The following is a 25,394-nucleotide window of genomic DNA, read 5'->3' on the forward strand; positions in this document are numbered from 1 at the left end:
ATATGCCTTACCTGGTCAGCTCATGCTCTGCCCAGAGCCAGGAAAAGTGGATGTAGCTCAAGGAAAAGCCTTCGGCCTCATGAGTCTCTCAGATTGAGGTCTGAACTGGGAGGTCTCCCTGGGCAGGACGCTCCACACCCAGCAACTGGATCCCAAGTGCCAGCAACCAGAGCTGGAACACCTACACGTCTAACAGTCTGGTCCTGACCTCCAGGGGCTGAATCAGATTCCTAGGGCCTTCCCCAGATTTCTACGCTGGAAGCCTTGTTTGTGGAGCCCAGAGCATTTGCTAATGTTTAACAAGCTCCCAGGCAACAAGGTGACTAAGCACAGCACCCGGCCTGATTCCTCACATTACGTGGGAAGGAGAGCATCGGGCCTAGTGCCGGAAGATCAGCATCTGGGCTCTTCCTCTGGGAAGCAGCCGGCTGGCGGAGGGAACTTCTCTCTCTCTCTTTGCAGCCTCTAGGCATCTTATATACTTGGGGTACGTACTCCACTCCACTTTGTTGCTGCCACACATTCTAAGCTGTATGTATAGGGGGAAGGGAGACAAAGTGGGTGCTGCAATCAGACAGACTTGGGCTCCACACTTAGCTTTGAATTCAACAGCTCTGTGAACTCAGGAAATCATCTCACTTCTTTGAGTTTCAGTTTCTTATGAAAAATATGGATAATCATATTCTCTCAAAGCGTTTGATAAGGATTAAGTGAAATAATACATACCAAGCATGTACCACAATGCCTGATACAAAGCTAACACCGATACATGTTAGCTGATATTGTTTATTAGCATACTATGGCTTCTCAGAGGGCAGACAACATGCCCTTTGTTGCTTCTGCTAGACTGGTACTCAATTAATATTTGTGGATTTGAAGAAGGCAGATAAGTCTGTTGGTGCTAAATGAAGACCTGACGTCTACAAATAGAAAGTCCATAAACACACTAGCCGTCAGAAATTCGGATGGAGCTGCCCTTCTCCCACTTCCACACACATCTTCCCTTTCTCTTTCCTCCTATTCCTTTGTGTGTGTGATTTCTTCTCTCCTTCAAGGCTGCCTTTCATTTTGTGTAGTTAGTTAGAATAATAGTAAAAACTAGTGATTACTCAGTGCTAGCCATGTGTCAGGCATTGTCCTCAGCAATTCATCACAACTATCTTACGAGGAACAGGATGATCCCATTTTAAGGTGAGTAACTAAGAAATACTGAGGTTAGGGGACTTGTCCCAAGTCCCTCAACTGAACTTGGAAAAATCAGGCAAGGAAACCAGGTAGACTTGGTGTTTCAAGCACATGAAGAGTGATGTGTAGCTCATTTGTGGTCTGTAACCACCTATAGTGTGATGTGTACATATATACAGATCACACACAGTGTGAGGTGGTGGCATGTACAATGTATATATGATGGTGTGTGTGCAGGTGCATGCATGTATGTGTGTGTAGGAAAGGTCGGGGGGGGGGGAGAATATAGACTGCTTGCCCTCTGCACCCACCCCAGCCCCCTGAGGCCCCTACACAGCTACCCACCTTCCAGCTCTTCAGAGCTTGTTCCTTCATTCTTGCTAACTGGAAGATATCCATTCCTGCCACCCCTCAGGGGGGAAAAGAGAAAGCAGCAAAGTGGGGATTGAGAACACCCGATGAGAAAGAATTGGCTTCTTCTGCCCCAGGCCTTTCCTTATTCTGTCTCTTTAGACCTTGTAGACGTCAAGCCTCGAATGCACCACTGAGAATATCTGCCAGGTCCGAGCCTATCCTCAGGGGACATGGCCCCCAGTACCTGTAGTTGTCCCTTGACCAACCTGAATCAAGGGTGGTAACAGGCTTCTGTCCACAGAATAAAGTTCCACAAGCCACGTGCTGTCACGCTAACAGGACAGCACAGCAGGGTGTCTGATCTCACCCTTGGAGCAGATTCACTTCTACCAGTGCTGAGTTTGCCTCCCAGCCGGTGTGTCTCAGATCCAGGCTAGAGAGCGTCTGCCTGGACGGGGTGCTGGGCATTAACAACAGGTAGATCCTGGCCCTGCTGCCCCTCAGTGTGGCTGCCCCTGGAAGTGTCCTGAAAGCAGAACCAGAGGACCGAGACAATCTTCTTGTATTCCCTGCGGAAGTTCTGGTTCAGGAGCCCGTAGATGATGGCATTGAGGCAGCTGTTGAAGTAAGCCAGGAAGTAGCTCGTGACAAAGAGCCCTTCTGGCACCTGAGGAGCCATTTCCTCTGGGCTGATGGCCACAGCAAGGCCGATGCAGTTCAGCGGGGCCCAGCAGACGGCGAAGATGACAAAGACCACGAACATGGTGAGAAAGCTCCGGATGTCGCTGGGCCGCAGGCGCAGCCTGCTCTCGGACTTGGCCTTCCTGCGGGCCTGGAGCACCAGCAACCAGATGCGCAGGTAGCAGAAGGACACGACGGCCATGGGGAGGAGGAAGTGGATGGCCACCACCGCCACGGTGTACTGGGTACTGGTCGTCTGGTTAAAGGTGCAGGAGTAGATGCGTGGGTCATACTCCAGGGACCCCACGAAAAAGTTGGGCACCAAGGCCACCACGGTGAGGAGCCAGACGAGGCAGATGTAGAGTGGGGTGTGCCAGTGCCGGTAGATCCGGTTGTAGGCCATGCTGTGGCAGATGTAGCAGTAGCGGTTAATGGCAATGGCAGTAATGTTGAAGACGGAGCAGATGACACTCAGGCCCATCACAAAGGCACTGGCCTTGCAGTGCACCTCCCCCAGGGCCCAGCCGTCATGGAAGATGGCCATGAGGATTAGTGGGTAGGGGTACAAGGCCACCACCAGGTCAGCCAACGCCAGACTCACCAAGAACAAATTACCTGGAACAGGAAACAGGAGGCAGGAGTCAGGATGAGACCTCGTGACTTCTATTCTGTAACATGTTCTATTCTTTGTTCAGTTACTTCATAGTAACTAACTGGGTTACTGTTAGTACTGGGAGTGGAAACCAGGTGGCTTTGAGAGACATGGAGTTCTGGATTCCAGCCGCACCTCTGCTCACTAACTGTGTGACTGAAGCAGTTGCTCAGACTCTCCGGGACTCATTTTTCTCATTTGTAAACGGGGGGTGATGATGCTACTTTATACTGTGACTGTGAGAATGAAATAATGGTTCATCATGCTTGGGGGCACAGTGGGTGCTCACGAATGGTAACTGGTTTCATGATAGGCACAGGTGCTCCGTGGTTTTGATCATTTAACTCCGGCAAGGATTCTGGGGAGATGAGTCTGAGAATCAGGAGTATGGACTTGCCATCCCTCCCCTCTTCCTGCCCACCTCCCGCATCTCTCTCTGACAGTTTCCTTCTGCATCCTCTCCCCACTGGTTGACAGGCACTTTCCAAGAGTTTTTAATTCATTTTTCTAAATGTGAATTGCATTTTGCAGGTGGCATGGAAGAAAGGTTTTGAGAACGGGAACGATGAGTTCTGGTGTTCCCCTGTCTGCCTTACCTGGGGCCTAAATGAAGCCACGTTGCCCTGTGGCAGACACCTGGCATGGTGGCTCAGAGTCCAGTTCTGTGGAGGGGAGGAGCTGTGGATGCTCCGTCTCACAGCATCCACGGGCCTCCCAGCTGTGCCTGCACATTCCCTCGCTTCCTGAACTGCCTCCCTCCTCTGAATAGAACATTCTCCAGCATCACCAAGAGCAGCCATCTAGGGCAGTGATGGCGAACCTATGACATGCGTGTCAGAGGTGACACGTGAACTCATTTTTTTGGTTGATTTTTCTTTGTTAAATGGCATTTAAATATATAAAATAAATATCAAAAATATAAATCCTTGTATTACTATGGTTGCAAATATCAAAACATTTCTCTATGTGACACGGCACCAGAGTTAAGTTAGGGTTTTTCAATATGCTGACACGCCGAGTCCATACTCCTGGCTCTCACTGATCTAGGGAGAGCCTCAGAAAACCTCAACAACCATCGATCAGTGTGTTGTAGGCATGTTCTGGGCCAGCATCCCAGGGAGGAGACAGGACTTAATCCAAAAGAACAGTCTCTGTTTCTAAACAGACACTGACTCATGAATGAAGCACCAAAAACCTGACCGTTCGGACAACATAAAGTCCCCAATGCCATTTGTTTTATTCACCGTGTCATACTCTCTGAGCCCCTACCGTGAGCTCAAAAGATACTCTCCCACCAGCAGAGGCTCTTGGGGACACAGTGGGTGCTGGACACAGTGTTTCAAGTCCTCTGTCCTCTTGCCACATGGTGAAGAGTGGCTGACCGCCGAGGGCAGAAGGAATGCATTCGCACAGGGGACTCTCCACGGAGGCTAGGACACTGATGCCCCACTGCCGCCATGCCTCTGCTCTGCGCTCCAGAGGCCGATGTGACCAGCCCAGGAACCCAAGGGTCAGGCAGATGGGAAGAGTCCAAAGGCACAGTGATCAGAGAGGCCGGGCTGTGTCTGGCTTCAAAAGGATTCAGATAAAGGGAGTCTCAGAGGCACCCAGCTGGGGGTTCCCGTGTCAGACCTTTAGGTGAGGTGGACTCCAACTTACACTTAGGGACCTACAAGGTTCTTCAGTCCTCTTTCATCCTAACACACATTCTCACCCCATCTCAACGAAGTTTCCATGGGACATGCGCCAGGTGCCCTTGGGAACCTGGAAGACCCACAGGCAGCCGTCCTGAAGTGCCTATTTTGGCCTCAGAGGTTTGGGGTCAACCCCACTCAGAACCAACAGCAAAGAAATCTGTTAGCTCCCTGGGAGTTCTCAGGACCTAACCACTCCTAAGTCCAGACAACTAGGTTAGGGCCTGAGGGAGACAGGATGTAGAGGAGAGAAAGAGATCATTTGGACAATTGGAGTGTTTGTGAGGTAGTGAGTGAGTGTCCCTGTCTCTTGAGACATTCACATAGAGGTTGATGGTAAAGGAGACTCCAGCCTCAGATTGACCTGCAGGATTCCATCCAAGCTACTATTTTAGGAAATCTATTTACTCAATGGGATAAAGCCCCCTCGTGTTCTTTCTGGTTGGGTCTGCAAGGCAAGCAATGCACATCTGAGGACTTTCCTGGGGTGTGGAGGGGTCTCCTGCTTCTCCATTTAATTCCCAGCCTTGTGTGCTGTCTCCACTGGTAGCTCTGTCTCTGACTCCCCTACTCAGACCTTATTTGGTCCCAAAAGAGTGGGGAGATTTCCTCTCTGCCAGTTCTTGTTTTCAGCTGAATTTTAAATGTCCCTTTGACATTTGGAGGTGGCGCTGGAGTTGGAGTGACTTGGAGTAATCTCAGTTCGGCCACTTTGTGTCCACGTGAACTTGGGTGAGTTAATGAACTTCTTTCTCTGTGTTGATTCTTTCATCAGTTCCCTGCTTGTCTTTTGAAGGCCTCTTTCCCCCTCCTCATGCACACTCCATATGGCTGTTTTGATGAGGAAAACCGCTTCTTTCCAGCACAGGAATATTGGTCTCAGCCAGGCCTGCTAAGTGGCAAACAAGCTTTTGGTACTTGCCAGTACCTGGGGAGAAAGTCAAGAGCTGCTGGGCACCGGTGCAAACCGTCCAGCTGTTTCCCCAGGAAAGTGAGTCAAGCTCTGCCATGTTAATGTGGCTCATCCCCTAATAATGCCCCAAAGGCTGGCAAACAGCTGGTAAATAGTGGGGAGGACACATCCAACTCCACGTGGAAAGTGATTCAATTACTCTCCCCTATTACTCTGGCTGTTCTTAAAAGGCTGAAATCAATCAGTTCATGCTGTACAGTTAACTGCCCAGATGTCATACTGTCTTCTGGCTTTCTTGACATCATTCTAAGTCAGGCGAATAAAATTCTGGTTTTGTCTCTCATCTGTAAGAAGTCAGGTTCTACCTGGATGACAGTCAAGGAAAGATAACCGGTTCTCTATCTGTTTCTTCCCAAGCCAGGTGCGAAATCAGCCAGGATGCACACAGCCCTAGTCATCACCCCATGCACAGGCTTCTGATGAATATTTATGTCACAAGTCCCAGTGTGACTTATTTCCATTTTCCTCCATCAGACAGGGCGTATTAGCAAACACAGACAACAGGGTTCTGTTTACTAATACGTAATTCGCTTCCACGTTCACACGCAAAGCACAACCCTTCACATATCAACCATCACGATTCCCTCTCTTCTCCCCTCCTCTCTTTCCTTCTTTCTGGGAAACCTATTTCTTGTTGAGGACCTGGTACACTAGGAAAGAGCCAGCGAGTGTTGAGCTGTCTAGTTTCCATCAGGCATGTAGGAGAATTCTGGAAGACAAAGCCCTTACCTCTCATCCTCATGCCCACCCTGCATGCCCGGGAGAAGAGTTTGTTGGATTTATTATTATTTTTTTTAATATATTTTATTGATTTTTTACAGAGAGGAAAGGAGAGGGATAGAGAGTTAGAAACATAGATGAGAGAGAAACATCGATGAGCTGCCTCCTGCACACTCCCTACTGGGGATGTGCCTTTACCGGAATCAAACCTGGGACCTTTCAGTCCGAAGGCCAATGCTCTATCCACTGAGCCAAACCAGGTAGGGCAAGTTTGTTGGATTTAAATTGTCACTCGTCACTGAGCTCAAATAGGCGGTGTAGAAATACACAGTCATTGAGTAATTTACTCAACAAATATTGCTGAGTATCTGCTAGGTCCTGGTTCTGCCTATGCCAGGGCTCAGGGAAATGTGGTGAGCAAGATAGGCACACTCCCTCCCTTTACAAAACTCAGGGTCTCAGAGAGGAGGTACTTAAATAAAAACAAGATGCAGTGAGGATTATGATAAGGAAGTCAACAGATGGTCTATTATTTCTAACGGGATTAAACTTCCTGTGCCTTGCGCTCTTTTCTATCTTCCACCCATTCAAATATGTAATGCGTTTACAGTATTGAGTACCTACCATGCTTGGGTAGGCACAGTGATGGATGAAAGACACAGCCCCTACCGCTGAGATGCCAACTGTGCTGTTGGGGGAGCAGACACAGAAACAGTGGCCCTTCAGTGGGTGAGAGCTGGGAGGAAGGCCAGGAGATGGTGGGAACAGTGGGGAATAAATAAGCTGGCGTGGGACTGGGGGCAGTGTTGGGGGATGGGGCTACTTATGCAGGATAATTCAAGAAGCTGGACAAAACCACCAAGACCCTGCAGCAGGCTGCCTTCATCCCTCAAATAGGACCCCTCAAATAGGATCTTGTCTGGGAAAGGGCATAAGAAATGAATGTGAGATTTCTTTATTACTTTCTAAAGATAGGCATTTGACATCATTGTGAACAGATCATTTATCAAAAACTTGATTTTCTTAAAAATACTAAAACAATGTCTTTTATATTAATGTAAGCTGTTAATTCGATTCCCAAATTATTTGAGGGCAGGAATTGTTTCCCTCAAAAGTCACATTATTTATGAAAATCCTAGAGTATGTGGATGGGTCATAAGGGCTGAGCTGAAATCTAACTTCACTTTAATTAATGGAGGAAAGGATGGCAAAGCAAGCTAATAGTGTAAATAAAAATATGATAGGGGATATTTCAACTACTTAAAAAGAAGTATGTTTAAGAGCTTAAGCATTCATTTTTAAAAAACTAACTGTGTATTACAAAACATTCTGCCAGAATCATTAAAAGAGGTCACTTGGAGACTCTCAGAGTAGCATTTTATTACCTTAATTATATGTCATAATAAAACAACAATTGGTAAAGCATCTTAAAGTTCATGATGTGTATTTATATAAATTGACTCACGTTTCTCAACAGAATCCCTTAATGTTCAGAGTGTGATTTCCATTTTCTAGGCCAGTGATGGCGAACCTTTTGAGCTCGGCGTGTCAGCATTTTGAAAAACCCTAACTTAACTCTGGTGCCGTGTCACATATAGAAATTGTTTGATATTTGCAACCATAGTAAAACAAAGACTTATATTTTTGATATTTATTTTATATATTTAAATGCCATTTAACAAAGAAAAATCAACCAAAAAAATGAGTTCCCGTGTCACCTCTGACACGCGTGTCATAGGGTCACCATCACTGTTCTAGACCAAAACTCCAACACATGAATTATGTGAATTGCCTAGAGCCACACAGAGAAAAAGTGCAAAAAAAAAAAAAAAGAAGAGAAAACAACAAAAAGAAATGTCAAGTGGATTAAGGGCAATAGTGTAGTCTCCTGGTCATCTCTAAAAGTGAGAAAGAACAGAAAAATTCCCATTTAGCTCAGCAGTTAGGAGACCAACAGTGATATCAGCAGGGGCAAATTCTGTTGAATGTTGGAGAATAAACTTTCGTGCTGTAGGTTCCACCTTCAAGGGAAGGAGAGAAGTAGAGTGGACTTAGAAAGGTATGTCCTTTGATGGGGGATTGTGCAGGGTTGGTTTTTTCGTTCTTTTCCTCTCCCTCTTTCTTTCGAATGAGATTTGTACCTGACACATAATAAGCACATAGTAATATCAGCTATCATTTAGGATTGGTGTTTTTATACTATTATTAGTTGCAGAGGAAGAACAAGACAGAGGTTCAAAGTGCTGGAGTAAGATGCAGAGTGAGTGTTGGACTAGGATGCCTGTGAGATAAGCTGTGAGAAGGCAGTGGAGAGGAGGAGGATAAAGAAGATAAAACGTGTCTATGAGATCCTTAAGAACTAAGAATTTGGAATTTACTTCCCAACTCTCTAACTTCTACTCCTTCAGCAATAAATATGTAGAATGGTGAGACATAAGAACAACATCAGTATCTTTTCAGTTTTGCAGTGTATCATGCTAATACAGAATCCAACTTTCTGGGTTTGGGGAAAAGGCAGTCAAACCTGAAAGTCTTCATATCCCTGGGCTATGGAGAGCTACACTGTAAGAATTAAAGAATATCGTGAGCTTTCATGATTATTTGGCTAAAGATGTAATTATGGGATTTAAAATGTGTTCATTTTTGCTCGGGAAGAGATAATAAGGTACTGTATTCAGAACTGAATTATGAGGTTGGAGAGCTCAGGCAACCTCAGGGAGGGACTCCACCTTAGCCCAGTTTGGTCTTCCTCTGATAACAAGCACTCCAAATTGGACAAACTCAGCAGTCCAAAGACATCTGTCACCAAGAGGCATCTCCATGAGAGGTCAGCAGTAGGACAGAGCCCCATGATGAAGTAGGCTCTCCTTACCCTGTAACGCCTGGAGGGCAAGGACTGTGGGTCAATTCAGCAATTTCTCCACACCTCTTGAGAGCCTTTGTACAGGGCCAGCCTATTTATTTGCTTACTAGAGGCCCAGTGCATGACATTTGTGCACTGGGGGGGGGGGGCGCGGGGGAAGGGGGATAAGTCCCTCAGCCCAGGATGCACCCTCTCGCAGTCCAGAAGCCCTTGGGGGATGTCCACCTGATGGCTTAGGACTGCTTCCCACAAGGCCGCTCCCCGTGCCCTGCTGTGGAGGCAGGAGAGGCTCCTTCCACTGCAGGTGCTCTTGCCAGCCGTGAGCCCGGCTTCTGGCTGAGCAGCACTCCCCCTGTGGGAGCGCACTGACCACCAGGGGGCAGCTCCTGCATTGAGTGTCTGCCCCTGGTGGTCAGTGCTCATCACAGTGACTGGTCTTTCGGTTGTTGGGTCGCCTAGGCTTTTATATATATAGACTAGAGGCCCGGTGCACAAAAATTTGTGCACTGAGGGGGGGGGTCCCTCAGCCCGGCTGTGCCCTCTTGCAGTCTGGGACCCCTCGGGGATGACCACCTGCTGGCTTAGGCCCGATCCCTGGGGGATTGTGCCTAAGCTGGCAGTCAGACATCCCTCTGGCAGCCTGGGAGCCCCCAGGGGATGTCCACTTGCCAGCGGGGAGCAGGCCTAAGCTGCAGTTGGACATCCTTAGCGCTGCTGAGGAGGCGGGAGAGGCTCCCACCACCACCACTGTACTGGCAGCCGTCAGCCTGGCTTGTGGCTGCGCAGAGCTCCCCCAGTGGGAGCACACTGACCACCAGGGGGCAGCTCCTGCATTGAGCGTCTGCCCCCTGGTGGTCAATGTGTGTCACAGTGACCAGTCGTTCTGCTATTAGGGTCAATTTGCATATTACCCTTTTATTATATAGGATGTCTGCTGAGAAGGGAAGGAAGGCAGAAGGAGACATAAAAATCAAGGAAAGTTTCTTTTTCTTTTAAACACTGGAGACCCCTGTATGTGTGGGTATGTGTTGGCTAAAGGTTAAGAGGCAGGCATGAAAAACACATAGAAAAGAGTGAAGGACTTTGATGGAGGAAGGTTCCAGAACAGCATGGGAAGGAAGAGATAGTAAAAATCCAGGGACTGACATTGGGGAGGTCTAGTCTGGGGTAAGAGGAGCAGTGCCTAGTACAGGGAAAATCCTCATCTGCTGTCAGGGGAGCCCCAAGAATGACAGGTACCCAGGAAGCACATGCTGAGAAGGATGAGATGCCAACCCTGTGCCAAGTGTGCTGTGCGAGGCTCTGAGAATACAGCAGAGTGAGCACATGCCTGGCCTCGCCTTCTAAGTGGAGTCAGTTCCCTGCATCTGTCTCCCCCTTCCCTCCATCCCTCCTGTCTGTCTTTCTCTAGTTCCACCTCTGAAAAAATCAACCCAACGCCTGCAGCAATAGAAGCGGCAGACAGGGCAGTCCTGACCACATACTCTGCCATCAGGAACACCCCTGTTAAGAATGGCAAGGGTCTGGCCCCCAGAGAAAATGGGTTTGTAATAGGCAGGCAAAGGATACTGATGTTTGCTATGAAAGATGCTATGGCCTTAATATAAACTGGGTGCCTTGGTTATCGGAAAAATGTGTTCTCATTGTCATGCCTATATTCTTAGCACCAAGGAATTAAGGAACCAGACTTAATTACAGAAAGGTCTGAGGTCAGTGTTTCTTAAAGGAAACCCAAACTCTTTAATAAGAGAAGACCTGATTAATAGTGGAATGAATGGTGCTAACTATTCAAAATTCAGTTTTTAAACTATATAAATATTTCAAGAGGATGGGAGAGGAACAGAGAGGTAGAAACATCAATGAGAGAGAATCGTTGATTGGCTGCCTCCTGCACACCCCTGACTGGGTGGGGATCAAGTCTGCAACTCAGGCTTGTGCCCTGAGTGGAAATCAAACCATGACCTTCTGGTTCATGGGTTGACACTCAACCACTGAGCCACACCAGCCGAGCTCAAAGTTAAGGTTTTTTTTGTTGTTCTTTTTTTTAAAGTTCAAATTTTTTTTTAATTGATTTTTATAGAGAGGAAGGGAGAGAGATAGAGAGTTAGAAACATCGATGAGAGAGAAAGATCGATCAGCTGCCTCCTGCACATCTCCCACTGGCGATGTGCCCGCAACCCAGGTACGTGTCCCTGTCCGGAATCGAACCTGGGACCCCTCAGTCCGCAGGCCGATGCTCCATCCACTGAGCCAAACCCGTTTCGGCTCAAAGTTAAGTTTTTAAGCACCTTCTGAAATCTCACACTGCCAACATTATTTTAAGTCAATACTATGATTTTTCATTATTATCATTAATAAAGCCAAATGGTTAAACTGAATGCCTAGAGCAGTCACTAGTGTGTGAGGAATCAATGTCATGTAGATATAGTGTTAAATGTTTATTTTCTGGTGCTGAAGCTGTACAGACTCAACAGGAGGCAGGAAGGATGGAATAGAGGATGTGCCAGAAATGTAACACGTGCATGACCTGCTCCGACCATGCTCTCAAATCACTAAGGTTTCTGTGAGCCCGACTAGCAGTGCAGAAAAGGCCAGCAGGACAGAAGCGGGGAAGTGGCACTCTCTGCCCTCAGCCACCAGCTCTCTCCTGGCAGGCAGCCCACAGTACTGAGCAGGGCTACAGCCCCACCAGGCCTGCTCTAAACACCCCATCAGTCAGGCAGAGAGGTGGCCAGTGTCAGAACCCGGAGGGCACGGTCCTGCTTGCCCCGGTCCCTCTGTGAAGGAAATGAATGTTTGTGGCTGCTGCAAATAGACGATGTGATGGACAGTATTAAATACAGCTTTCTAATCATAACCTGCTCTTTCCTAATAGACAGGCTTTTCCTCAAAGGACACAATAATATCTTGAAAATATTCCAAATAATACTGGCCACCGCTACTGAAAGGGCTGAGTTATTGTTTTCCTTAGTAGGAACAGAAGCTCACTTTTGTTTGTTTGTTCTTTAGATAAAAATCCTAGAGTCACAGGGCCACCCGAAATGTAAACATTTAGCCATTGACTACAAATGGCCATTCTGAACAGCCTAGCTCCTTAGGAAAGCATGTTTAAGCTATATAGTTGGCTTTCTGCTGTTACCTTTTCATTTTAATTCACACCAGTATATGAGTAGCCTCTAAGGGAGGAAATTACAAATTGACAAATAGGTCACTGAGCTTCTTCTCAAGCCGAAATGGTCAGCACACTGCTAGGACCCTCCAGGGCCAGAGTTCACTACTCCCTCCCTCTGGCTGTGTTCCCTTGCAGACCTGAGACTGGGAAAACAGAAATGAGACTGGGCTGAAAGGGGGAAAACATTTTCAAGACTGCAGCGCTATTTGGCCAAATCATTGTTTTAATCCTCGATCAATCTCACGAATGCCCTGCCCTCAGGACAAAAACCAACCAACAAATAAACCAAAACAGACCATCTCAAAGCAATCCAGCTCGGTCCAGGCAGACCCTGCAGATTTCTGCATTTGCACTCTCTGGTTGGAACTGGATCTTCAAATGGCCTGGAGATAAGTTCCTGACACAAAACCATCCCAATGCTTCTATTAATGCACGCATTGTCTTAGCAAATATTTTCTAAGCACCTATTGCTTAAAGCCACAGCGCTTGAGGGGAGAGTGAGGAATATTCAAGATCCTGAGATGTCTGTGGCCAGAGAGGGGCCCGATATGGACAGGCACTAGCTGGAACTCCAAGGAGAGCGAGGGTGTCCAGCCACGTGGGTACCCGCAGCCCCTGCGCCCCGCTACCAAGGGCGCAAGAAAAACTTTCCCCAAGTCCTGCCGGCACCCGTGGGCCAAGTGCGCCCTCAGCAGCTCCAAGAGGCGAGCATCAGAGCCGCACATCGGGGGCGAAGGCAGCAACTCACCCAAACTTCTGAGTTCAGGACCAAACTTGGGGACTAGATTAGAGAGAAACGAACGGGGGACCCCAGCACCCAAGAGGGACAGGGCGGCGGATTGCGAGGTCAAGGCCCAGGGGACCCCCGAGCCCAGAAGCGGGCGTGGCGCTCACCTGCGTAGTTGCGGAGCTTGCGGTTCCTGAGCACCGAGAGGATGACCAGCAGGTTGCCCAGGACGTCCACCACGGTGGTGACGACGAGCACCGAGAACAGAGCGGGCGCCACCCAGGGAGGCCGAGGGTGCCCGGACGGCTGCCCGCCGCCCGCTCCGGGCCAGTCTGGGCGCCAGGCCCGCCCGTCCGCCTCGCAGCAGTTGCGGAAGGATCCGTTCTCGGGCATCGTGGCCCCTCGTGCGCCGCGCTCCCGCCGCCCCCTCTGGCCGCCACAAGCGGTGCAGCGCCCGGTGGAGCGCTCGGCACAGCCCGGCAGGAGGCCAAGTGGGGAGGGAGCTAAACGAGATAATTAAGCCCCGGCAGGGGGCGGAGAAAAATGTGGGAACAGGAGGAGGTCTTGGGGTGCAGGCTTTGCCAAAGGGAATGCGTCCCTTGACAGCTTGCTCAGGAGCAGCTGCGATGGAGCAGCTTGCTCTGCCACCCAGAGACCAGCACTTGTCAGACTTCCCTTTCTGAGCGCAAGGATCCCCCCTTCTGTACGCCCCCCACCCCCACCCCCACCCCCCGGAAGCTGTGCTTACGAGGGCGGACAACCCAAGTTTGCAGACTAGATAAGGTGCTGGTGGCCCAGACCTGCTGTTGTCGGAAGGGGAAGGGCAAAGCGCAGCTCTAAAGAGAATGTAATCCCCAGGCGATGGGAACATAGCCCAGAGCAAAGTAAGGTGGAAAGTTACACGGAGGCAGCTGCAGGAGAAAGGTGAAGCTGTGCTATTTATTGAGCACTTGCTGTTCATCGTGGGAGGCATTGGTGACGCTCTGTGCTGTCCTCTATAAAACCGAGAAGGCACTTTAATAGATATGGGCAACTCTTTAAACTTAATACATGAACAGATGCATGGTCAACACTGGAGGTTATTGTAATGGAGGGCTTAAAACAAGAGTAAAATGATTATAAGGGAGAAGAAACTTAGATGCCCTTTATTTAGAATGTTTGAGCATTAACCCTGATAATAATGATAATAATAGCTAACCTCTTTGGAGGGCAAATCTTATGCTAGGAACTGTGCTGAGTACTTCTTGCATCACTGGAATCACGGAGATAAAAAGGCTGATAATCCTAAATTTGGGGAGGAGGTGAAGCACCTGGGACGACACTGCTTTCATCAGAATGCAAAGTGGTGCAGCCACTTTAAAGAGCTGTTTGGCAGTTTTTTGTGGAGTTAAGCATAATCCATCTTATGATCAAAAATGAATGCATAAGTGAAACATATGCCCACAAAAGGATTTGTGCAAGAATATCCAGAGCAGCCTGATTTATAGTAGCCCAAACCTTCAACCAGCCTAAATTTCCATCAACAGATGAGTGGGTAAGCAAATTGTGGAGTATTCATACAATGGAATACTACTCAGCAAGAAAACTACTGATACACACAACCACGTGGATTAATCTCACAGTATTAAACTGAACAAAAGAAGCAAGATATAAAAGAGTACATACTGTACCATTTTATTTATGTAAAGTCCCAAAACAGGAAACATTAAAGTGATAGAAATCAAAACAATGTCTGCCTGTGGGGGTGAGGATTGACTGTAACAGAACACAACATAAATTTCTGGGAGGTTATTTGTATTTGTGGGCTTTAATATAAATTATACTCTCTCATCTTCCACCACAAATACAAAAACACCAAGGAAGAATGAGCCTTGTCCAGGTAGATCAGTTGGTTAGAGGGTTGTCCAGATATACCAAGGTTTCAGGTTTGATCCCTGGTCAGGGCACATACAAGAAGCAACCATGAATGCATACATAAGGGGAACACCAAATAGATCTCTCTCTCTCTCTCTCTCTCAAATCAATGAATAAAAATTTAAATAAATAAAAAGAGAAAGGAAGCATTGGAGAGGGAGGGGCTCTGATGATGTGATTATGCAGAAGATGGTCATTAAAGGAACAAACGCCTTGAGGGATGAGCTCATCCAGAGGAGGAATGTTATTGTTAGGAGAGAAATGCTTTCTCCCCTACAGGAGAAAGGAAGCAGAAGCCAGGTGCCAACTCAGAAGTGTTTCTAGATTGGGTGAGAAGATGAACTCCTTCCTCTCTGGCTGCTATTCTCTCGGGGAGTTTGAGGCTCCCTCATTAGCCAGGATTCAGGGGATTCAGGGGGAGAGAGTGTGGGAGGTGTGCAGACAGAAGAAGGTATGAAATGTCATTTCAAAAATGGGGAAGTTACCTAGGAAAGCATGACAGGTATGCCAGGAGAACAAGTGGCCGTATGGTTTGAGATTGAGACTTTAAATGAAGCTTTGTCGGGTGGTTGTTAATCAGCAACTTGGAACAGCTGGGGACAGGCCCAGAGAAGGCAGAGGGAACTTCAGTGAGGATTGGAGTTTGCCAGCCAGGCATAAATAACAGAAGGAAATGCAAGGACATGGCAGGAAGATCGACTCTAGGATTTGCGTTAAATGAGGGATGATGAGAAGACAGAAGGGGGGTGATGGATCAGTAGAAAGATGTGGGATCGAGGGATTAGAGGGATTGAATTCAAAGAATTGTGGTGAGTGAATCTGAAAAAAAAAATAGATTGTGGTATTTTAGAGAGTGACTCCTTTGAAATTGAGATTTCTGAGCAGTGCAAATTGTACTGATGCGAGGGTTCTGATGATGATTATGGGAGTGGGGCGCCAGAGAAAGGTGAGGGAAAGCTTGTTGAAATGAGAAGCTTATAGAACCGAAAAGTCAGGGGGTAGATTTCATGATGATGAGATAAAACACCACCAACAACAACTATGATTCAGAAGGCAAATCCCCTATGAATGAGAAGGGATGCCCAGCTAGTTGGTAGTAGAGTTACAGGGAAGAGGAGAAGGACAGAACTGGATGTGTGAGTGTTCAGGAAGAAGAGACAGCCATGCTTTCTGAGTCTTACACACACACATATATCAAACATGTAATGGTGCTTCTCTGACTTTCAACAACCCTCATAGCAATAGATAAGTTGAATACAGGATAAGTTGCCCCAGTCCAGACACACTAATAGCACACATTAGGTTAATTGAGCATGAGGCAGGAATTTGTCCTGTGCTGCCCCAGAATGTGCACCCTGCCATATCCACAACAGTGTCTCTCAAGACCTTTCGGCACTGAGAATTGGGGTACCTTCTACCTAAGAAGCCAATGCTGTGCCTTGGCACAGTTGACCAAGCTGTGCCTTAAAAGGGCCGCGAAATGACCAAGCTGAGCCTTTAAAGGGCAGCAAAATGATGCAGCCACTTTGGAAGACAATTTGGCAGTTTCTTAAAAATAATAAAAACAGCCCTCACTGGTTTGGCTCAGTGGATAGAGCGCCGGCCTGCAGACTGAAGGGTCCCAGGTTTGATTCTGGTCAAGGGCATGTACCTTGGTTGCGGGCACATCCCCAGTAAGGGGTGTGCAGGAGGCAGCTGGTCAATGTTTCTCTCTCATCGATGTTTCTAACTCTCTATCCCTCTCCCTTCCTCTCTGTAAAAAATCAATAAAATATATTTAAAAAAACAACAACAAAAACAAATACACTCTTACCATACAATTTGGTAATTGCAACAAAAGGTATTGTCAACAAAAGGTTGCTGCCGCCAATCTAAAGCCAACAGGAATCCCCAACCCAGGGTGCAGAAAAAAGAGAAACTTTGTTCAGGTAAAGTTATCAAACCAGGAATAGCAATCACTGGAGGAAACTGAAATTGCATCCCCCAGAGACAAACAGGAGGCCAGCTTACATTGAGAAAGTTCCTGCCCTGATCCCTGATTGGTCCATTTTTATGCAGATCAGGAATCCAAATTTGTACAGTTTGATTGGTCCAAATAGCACTGTCCTGATCAGTCAAAATCTTGCATCCTGATTGGTCATTATGGAGCTGTTCTGATTGGTCAGGAAAACTGCAATTGAACAGGGAAGGTCTCAGCCCATTGGTTGAAATATGATTCAAGGAACTCCCTTATGGGGTTTGGCTCAGACAATAGGAACACAATGCACAAGGCTTAGAAGTTAAGTCTGTAGCTTTCCCCTGTTATCAGCATGAGTGAGAGGCCTCTGTTAATAATGGCTTCTAGACTCCAGTTATGAATTTGTGCCCAGTTGACTATGAGGAGTCCTTTTTGACAGATGTATTACTCATTGAGGTCCACAGAATTTATCCAAAAGAGTTGAAAACTTATGTCCACATAGAAATCTGCAGACAGATGATTATAGCCACTTTATTAATGATTTCTAAAACTTTGAATTAACCAAGATGCCCATCAGTAAGTGAATGAATAAATAAATTGTGGCACATTGATACAATGTAATATTGTTCAACACTAAAAAGAAATGAGCTACAAGCCATGAAAAGACTTGGAAAAAATTTAAGTGCATATTACTCAGTGAAAGACACCAATCTAAATAGGCTACATACTATCCCGACCAGTATGGCTTAGTTGATTGGGCATCACCTTGTGCACATAAGCTTGGGGGTTCGATTCCTGGTCAGGGCACATGCCCAGGTTGTGGGCTCAGTCCCCAGTGGGGGGCATGCAGGAGGCAGCTGATCAATGTTTCTTTCTCTCTCTCTCTTCCTCACTCTCTAAAAAAATAAATAAAATCTATAATAATAAAAGCATAATGTGCTAATTAGACTGGACAACCTTCCGGACAAAGCCGGGGCTGGGAGGGAAGCCAAGGTCCCAGGTGCCAGAGGGAAGCCAGTGCCGGTAGCCGGGGGAAGGAAGGCCTACTCTTGCACAAATTTCGTGCATTGGGCCTCTAGTATTAAATAAATAAGTGGCTATATGCTACTGTATGATTTCAAATATAAGACGTTGTGGAAAAGACAGAACTATGAGACAATAGAAAGATCAGTGATTTCCAGGAATTAGGAAGAGGAAACAAATGAATATTTGGAGCACAGAGTATATTTAAGGGCAGTCAAACTACCCTGATGATACTACAATGATAGATACATGTCATTAGACATTTGTCCAAACACATAGAATATACAACACCAGGTGTGAACCCTAATATGTCAATGTAGGTTATCGATTATAACAAATATACCACTCTGGTGGGGGATGTTGATAGTGTGGGAGGCTATATATGAGTAGGGGCAAGGGTTGTATGGGAACTCTTTGTAATTTGTACTCAGTTTTGCTTTGAACCTAAATCTGCTCTAAAAAATAAAGTCTATTTAAAAGGGAGGGGGCTGACAGGGTAAGAAGGAAGGTTATTGCCAGGGCGGCTAAAAATGCCCCAGATCTCAGTCAAAACAGAATCCACAAAACTATCAACCAGGCAGATATAGAGGGAGAAGTCATGAAGGAGAGGAGATTGGAACTAGGTCATCTGAGGCGATAGAGAGGAGTGCTCAAGTTTAAAAGAGGGCATTACCTTCAAGGAACTGAAAAGACATCTCAGAAGGAGTAAGCTCAGGGCAGAGAAGCTAGAGACTGGGCTAAAGAAGTGGGGAGGAGCCCTAGCCAGTTTGGCTCAGTGGATAGAGCGTTGGCCTATGGACTGAAGGATCCAGGGTTTGATTCTGGTCAAGAGCACATACCTTGGTTGCAGGCTCCTCCCCGGCACGAGCCCTGGTCAGGGCGCGTGTAGGAGATAACTAATTGATGTGTTTCTCTCACATCTATATATCTCTCTGTCTGTCCCTCTCCCACTCTCTCTAAAAAAAAAAAATCAATGGAAAAATATCCTCAGATGAGGATTATACAAACAAACAAAAAGGAAGTGGGCAGGAACTGGTCCAGGTAAGCCTCAAAGGCACCTTGAAGACTCTGGACTTAATTCCAAGTGCAGTGGAATCTGTGGATGGGTTTGCCAGACACCTGCACTCTGCCCCACTTTTGCAGTCTTCCCTTCCAATGCAGAGAAGATGTCTACAGCAGAAAGCAATTCCCGAGTTAACAGCCAAGTGTAGAAGCGTGGTGATTGCTTCCAGTGTTGCAGGCTGAACTAAGGGCTCTTAACTAAGAGGGCTCCTTTCACAATGGGTGAAGACAATAGTGGCTGCAACAGTGAAATACAATTATACGTGAAGAAAATCAAACCCTGAAGAAGGGAAGGGAGAGAGAAGAGAGGAGAGGGGTTCAAGATTCTTAGCTGGTCTCTTAACCAAACAAATCAAAATTTTGAATACCTACAGAGTATCCTAGGGTTACCAAAATGAGCAGGACTGGTGTTCCTCATACCTGCCTTCAAGTTCACACTCAAATCAAAATATGCTCACACAAACTCAGCTTCCTACACTCCAACAATAATACCTTTCACTCTGGATGGTGCTTGAAACTTTCTCCAAACCGCTTTTACACATGCCATGTGGTGTCCCCTCTTAGCAGCTCTGTGGGGCCCAAGGAGCAGGTCTGATTGTCCAGTTGGAAAACAAGGAAACAGATTCTCATAAATAGATAACTTACTAAGGTTAGGGGCTGATGATTGGCCAAGATGAGTCTGTTACCCAGATGTCTAACAGAATCCATTTATTTTATTGAATGCATGATGGCTTTTATTCCCTCAGTATGAAACGTATAAAAATAAAATCAAAATTTTGTTCTGCTAATCAGCTTGCAACATGGCTGAAACAACCGCTTGCTCTTTTAATAATACTATAAACAATAACATTAGCAGCCTCAGCTCATATTGCATGTCTACTCTGTGCTGAACATATGGGACATTGGGATTCTTTCATTTAATCCTCACATCTCTATGAGACGGATGCTTACTGTGCACCTTGAAGAAACTGAGATTCAGAGAGGTTAAGAAATCTGCCCAAGGTTGCCCAGCTAGTGGATCTCAATTCTAGGATTGGAACCTAGGCTGAATCCAAAACCTGGTGCAGCTTTTCTCTTGCATCGGGGAATATTAACACCTCTGGGCTCTTCTCCACCTCAAGAGAAGGATAAGGAAGCTCATGCATGTTGAGCAGGTCAAACCCTCTGAGAAAATGGTTTTGCCAGTTTTGAAAAAGATGATTTTTATAGGTTACTTAGAAGATATGCCACTGCCTAGCATCATGTCGCTGCCCTAATCTTTTCCTGAATCGAAGAATAATCTGGAAAGAGGGATATTATATAAGAAAAGAGTAAAAACAAAACAAAAAAACCAACTCCTTTGGGGCAATCTTCCTCATCCACCCGGCACATGGCCATGGCAGAGACCAGCAGCGTGACCCCAGGGCCAAGCCAGGCCAGGCAGGGTCAGAACAGCAAATCATCTCCACTGCTGGCTGCATGAGCTTCGCCTTTTCTGACTTTTTCCTTCGGGGGAAACATCAGAGCCAAAGCTTCAGTCCTGGTTATTTCAGATTTGAAGGTAGACCAACAGCTCAGTGTCCAAGCCAAAGGGGCTGACCATTCCCTGGGAATCCACTGAACACCAGGTCAGTGTAGCTCTATTAGCACACACTGTCAAGAAGGGGTTATTTAGCCAAAAGGTTGTATAATGAAAATTGTTTAATTTTTGCTTTATTGGAAGTTTTTGTTTATAGTTTTTAATTTACCAGAACCATATACTTTCCTAGTAAAGATGAATTATCACCTGAAAATCATAAGCAAAAAAGATTCAAGTGAAAGGGCTACACCAGTGTTGTAAGGTTTTGACTTCTGCAGAAAAAAAAAATTTATTTTACATCTTAATGTCTGTTTTTAAAACCTGGGGATGAGGGGACCCAACCATAGGTAAACCAGTCAAAGGACGAGCTTTGTTATTTTTTGTTGTCATTTTTTTTTTGTTTTTTATGGCCTTAAGTAGTTTTATTCTATTTTTACCTTTATTATTATTATTATTTTTACTAGTAGCCCGGTGCACAAAAATTTGTGCACTCAGGGTGAGGGTGAGGAGTGGGGCCAGACCCCTCAGCCCAACCTGCACCCTCTGTCATGTTCCAGGACCCCGGCCACTCCTGGCCTAGGCACAGGCCTACAGGCTTGGGGTAGCCTGGCTCCCGAGGCCCCATTTTATCAAGAGAACAAAGTCGGCGTTAGTTACAGCCCTCACCGAACCCAGTACACTGCATCTGTGCGTACAACTGCCTCGTTCATGTGCCTGCTTCGCCCTACTGAATTACTGACATCTTGAGGACATAGCTCTGTCTTATCCTGCTTCACCTTCAGTGCCTGGCCTGGTGCCATGGACCTGAGTGGGTTTGCTGAGTGAGTGAATAATGAGTGAGTGAATGAGTGAATGAATGAGCGAGTAAGTGAATGAGCAAGCAGCTACCAGCGGGGATAGTTCGCACTCTGCGCTGAGCTGCCTGATGCCAACCCTGGAAGTTCCTGCCCTGCTCCCAGCGGCCCCACTCCCCTCTCCCGGCTGCATAGTTCATGCAGGGCAAAGGCTGCCCAGGTGTGCGTTTTGGGAAATCAGTGCATTAGCTCCTGCCAACCTGGGATCCCAGCGGAGGGCCGTTTGTGGGTGTGGCCAGTGACAGATTGGTGCATTAGCACAAGTCAGCTGGGGATCCCCCTGGAGGGCCGTTTGTGGGCGTGGCCAGTGGAAGATCGGTGCATTAGCACCTGTAGGCCGGGGATCCCCGCAAGGGCCGTTTGTGGGCGTGGCCGGTGGCCAATCGCTGGGGTTCTGCCGCCAGCCCTGGGTCTGTTCCCATAGGGGCTGCCTGCCACCCGGGTCGAAAATAGCAGGCCCGGATGGCAGCGGGGCAGGCAGGATGGCGCTGTCCCGCCCTGCCTGCAATATGCAAATTAGCTGCCATCTTTGTTGGCAGTTAACCGCCATCTTGGCTGGTGATTAATTTGCATATCTCTCTGATTAGCCAATGGGAAGGGTAGTGAAGTTACAGTTAATTACCATGTTTCTCTATTATTAGATAGGATTATTATTATTATTATTATTATTAAATTGATTGAGGTGACACTGGTCAACATGAACATATAGGTTTCAGGTGTGGGTTTCTGTTACAAGATCTGTATATTGATTGCACCATGTGAAAGGACAAGCTACTTAGGAAGCAAAGCCCTGGCAAGAACAGGACTGTTCAGGGCCAATGTGGACTCCACCTCCTGGGGTGGAGGGAGCTGACATATCACCTTGAGCCTCAGCTGGATGGAAGGTGTAACCACCGTCCTGTCTTTTGGGGCCACGTTTATGACAGCAGAATTCCCACAGCCCCACAGAGATGCTGTTCGCAGCCGGGCCTCTTCCCCAGGGCCCGGCTGTTATCAGCCCACAAGGGCCACAGTTGCACCTTCACCTCCAAGGCTGGTGAGCGAAACTCTCAGCCTGGGGCAGAATTTCAACATGAATGACTCCCTCTAGGCCAGTGGTTCTCAACCTTGGCTGCACATTAGAATCATCTGGGAATCTTTTTAAAATCCTGATTTCTGGGCCTCATCCTCCGGAAATTCTGTTTCTTTGTTATGGGGTGGGGCCACAACATTAGTAACAAAGAAACAGAATTTCCAGGGGCTGAGGCCCAGAAATCAGGATTTTAAAAAGATTCCCAGATGATTCTAATGTGCAGCCAAGGTTGAGAACCACTGCTCTAGGCTCTCCCTGTGGTTGCTTAACTAGAGCGACTTCGCTCCCACAGCCAAGTTAATTAGCTAGGTCTGGCCTGCCTTATCCCCACACTAATGTCTTTTTCATAGAGATTTGAGTCTGCTCCTGAGCTTGGAGAAGCAGCCCTTGCTAATGTGTGGGAATGTCTCTATCTTTGTCCCGAAAGCCCCCCATCCCAGACAAGCTTCATGAGTCAGTAAAGAAGACATGTGTTAAACATGGAAAACCAGCTTATTTGTAAAGGCCTATCATCGCCTACACGTCAGGCAAGAGGCAGACCACCAACATTCATCCATCAATCAGTCAACTCCCTTTGACATGTCATTGGGGAATGGAGGGTTTTATCTTTGATCTGGAAGATGGTCTGTCCTAATAGGAGACAGAGTTATTGATCCAGTGCCTGGGGACATCATGAGAGCAGCTGAGCACTTGGCTGAAGTTCCTGAGAATTCACTGCCCATTATTTTCCCCAAGACATACGTATCACCCCTCTGGGCCCCTGCCTCCATTCCTCTACACAGGATCTTTCTGGTACCCAAGATCTACTTTCACCATTAGGAGAGAGCAAAATAGAGTGTTTCAGGTTCGATTCCCCATCAAAGTCAAGGGCAGTACCTGGGTTGCAGGTTTAATCCCCTGTCTGGTTTGCGGAGGCCAACTGCATTTATCTAGTGCAGTATATCCGGCTGCACCCCTCTTCCTTTGATCCAGTTCAAGGAGTTGTTTGACTTGATTAATTCAGCCAGGAATAGTGTTATCCAATATGCAGTGCACCAGCAAGCTCTCCACATCAGCTACATCTATGCTTACCTCTTTAGGAATAAAAGGAGTATGTATTCTTGAGTAAGGTTTAATTAATTTAATGAGCACTTGTGTTCTGATGTTTCACAAAAGCTCTTTAATGTGTGCCCTTACGAAAGGGTCATCCGTGATGCTGCTGTGATTTGTTTTCAGGATCTTCAAATTTAGTGAAGTAATTATTCTGATAAGCACTTACTAAATATGTTACCAGAAACCCCTGGTTGGGCTCAGACTGCCTGTAGCTGTGTCCAATAATGAAGGCAGGGTTGAATCATATTAGGCATTTATTGAGAAGGCCAGTCAACCAAGAAGACAGGGTGCTTATAAGCATCAAATCCTGCCTTCCAGCAAGGTGCAGGGGCCAGGATTATAAAGGGGAAGGGGCTGGAGTGAGGAATGCAGATATGTGCAGGCCTGGGGGTTCCACAGATGTCAGCTATTGTAGTTATCAGGCGATGAGACCATGTTGCTGAGATGATGTTGACGAGATGATGTTTTGAGTCCTGGTGGGTTGGCCTGACCATGCTTATTGGTTCTGCTTGCTGGAATCACAGTGGAGTCACCTACTCAATCACTTCACACAGGCCTTGAAAAGGAAACTTTAAGAAAAACATAACCCCTTATCCAAATATAATAAACTTAACCCCCTATTCACATAAGTATATGTGTTCTAAGATTTAAAATAATATGATTACTTTTCAGTTTAATTCAGGTGCTCTATTAGAGTACAGGTTCCTCCTATCAAATTCATCATGGTGAGAATTTCAGTACGGTTTGGCCTTCTGTGAGTCAAATGGATTTACTCCCAATTTCATTAGCATATTTGCTAAGACCAAATACTTTAAGCAAGTGACTCGTAATGGATTTCCTCATTTACCATAATTCTCAAAGGCTTCAAAAAAATCAGTGTGTGCCTTTTAAAATTCACCTTCTCTCAAGTGCATGTTACCTTGCGGCACAGACCAAGGTAACCCAGCCTGGCTGTCCCCTTCTACCTCAGAGCAAACACAGCTATGACTACAAGCACATTGAAGAGCACTGTAGATTTCTTTTTTTAATGTCTTGAGTGTACAGGGCAGGAGATTATGTACATGACTCTTGACAAAAGATTTTAAGACCCTTTTAAGCTTCTCCCTCTTTTTCTAAAGTTGCTTTGAGGATGGACTGTGCCTTCAGCAATTGTCCTGAATCTCTCTCTCTTGCTTTCTTTTCCCTTTGCCCCAGCCTTTCTCTTCCTTTCCAGATTTTCTGTGTTGAGTCCATTCTCGAGCAGAGAAATGTAGCCCTCTGCTAGCCCCTTACCCATCATCCTCACCAGCAGAACACTCCCAGTGATTCTTTTATTGCCCACTTTCTTTCTTCCCCTGGAGGAAGAAAATTCACCCTTCTTAGAAATTAATACCAAAGATATGGGCAACCTATGATTGATTTTTTCCTACTCCACAAATATTCTATATAATAAAAGGCTAATATGCAAATTGTCCCCTCCACCAGGAGTTTGACTGGGAGTTTGACCAGGGGCGTGGATGGCTGGCCAACAGCCTGTGGCCCCTCCCCCTGGCTAACCCCCACCCCCACTGCCCCCCCCACCCCAATTGGGGCAGGCCGGCCGGACCCCACCCATGCACGAATTCATGCAGTGGGCCTCTAGTTGTCTTACAATGGGAAAGAAGGGACAATGTTTGAATATATGTTAAGTACCCATTATATACCCAAGATATTCTCATTACATGCTCAAGTTAGTATGTATTAGCCATCCAGGAATAAGGCAACTTAATGAAGAACAGGGTCCATTTCTTCAGGGGATGAAGTCAGTTTTGTTTAACCACAAAATTATGGCTCATAAGGCACTTTATAAATATTTTGATTAG

The 25,394-nt window shown here is 46.7% G+C and overlaps 1 protein-coding gene across 1 annotated transcript; it reads right to left on the reverse strand.

The window, feature by feature from the left end:
• Positions 1 to 1,653: 1,653 nt before the first annotated feature.
• Positions 1,654 to 13,414, reverse strand: MTNR1B (melatonin receptor 1B). The gene is made up of 2 exons (XM_059710978.1): positions 13,189 to 13,414; positions 1,654 to 2,835 (listed from the first exon to the last, which is right to left on the reverse strand). The coding sequence occupies exons 1-2, from the start codon at positions 13,412 to 13,414 to the stop codon at positions 1,973 to 1,975; spliced, it is 1,089 nt and encodes a 362-aa protein (XP_059566961.1). The 3' UTR covers positions 1,654 to 1,972.
• Between the last annotated feature and the right edge of the window lie 11,980 nt (positions 13,415 to 25,394).

Source organism: Myotis daubentonii, chromosome 9, assembly GCF_963259705.1.
Source record: "Myotis daubentonii chromosome 9, mMyoDau2.1, whole genome shotgun sequence".
Classification (NCBI taxonomy): Eukaryota; Metazoa; Chordata; class Mammalia; order Chiroptera; family Vespertilionidae; genus Myotis; species Myotis daubentonii.

What these genes read in the sequence shown, in the direction of transcription:
- MTNR1B (XM_059710978.1), bottom strand. Translation starts at nt 13,414, where the DNA reads ATGCCCGAGAACGGATCCTTCCGCAACTGCTGCGAGGCGGACGGGCGG. An exon ending in CAAGCTCCGCAACTACGCAG is followed by an intron (nt 2,836 to 13,188) that starts GTGAGCGCCACG and finishes TTCCTGTTCCAG; the next exon opens with GTAATTTGTTCTTGGTGAGT.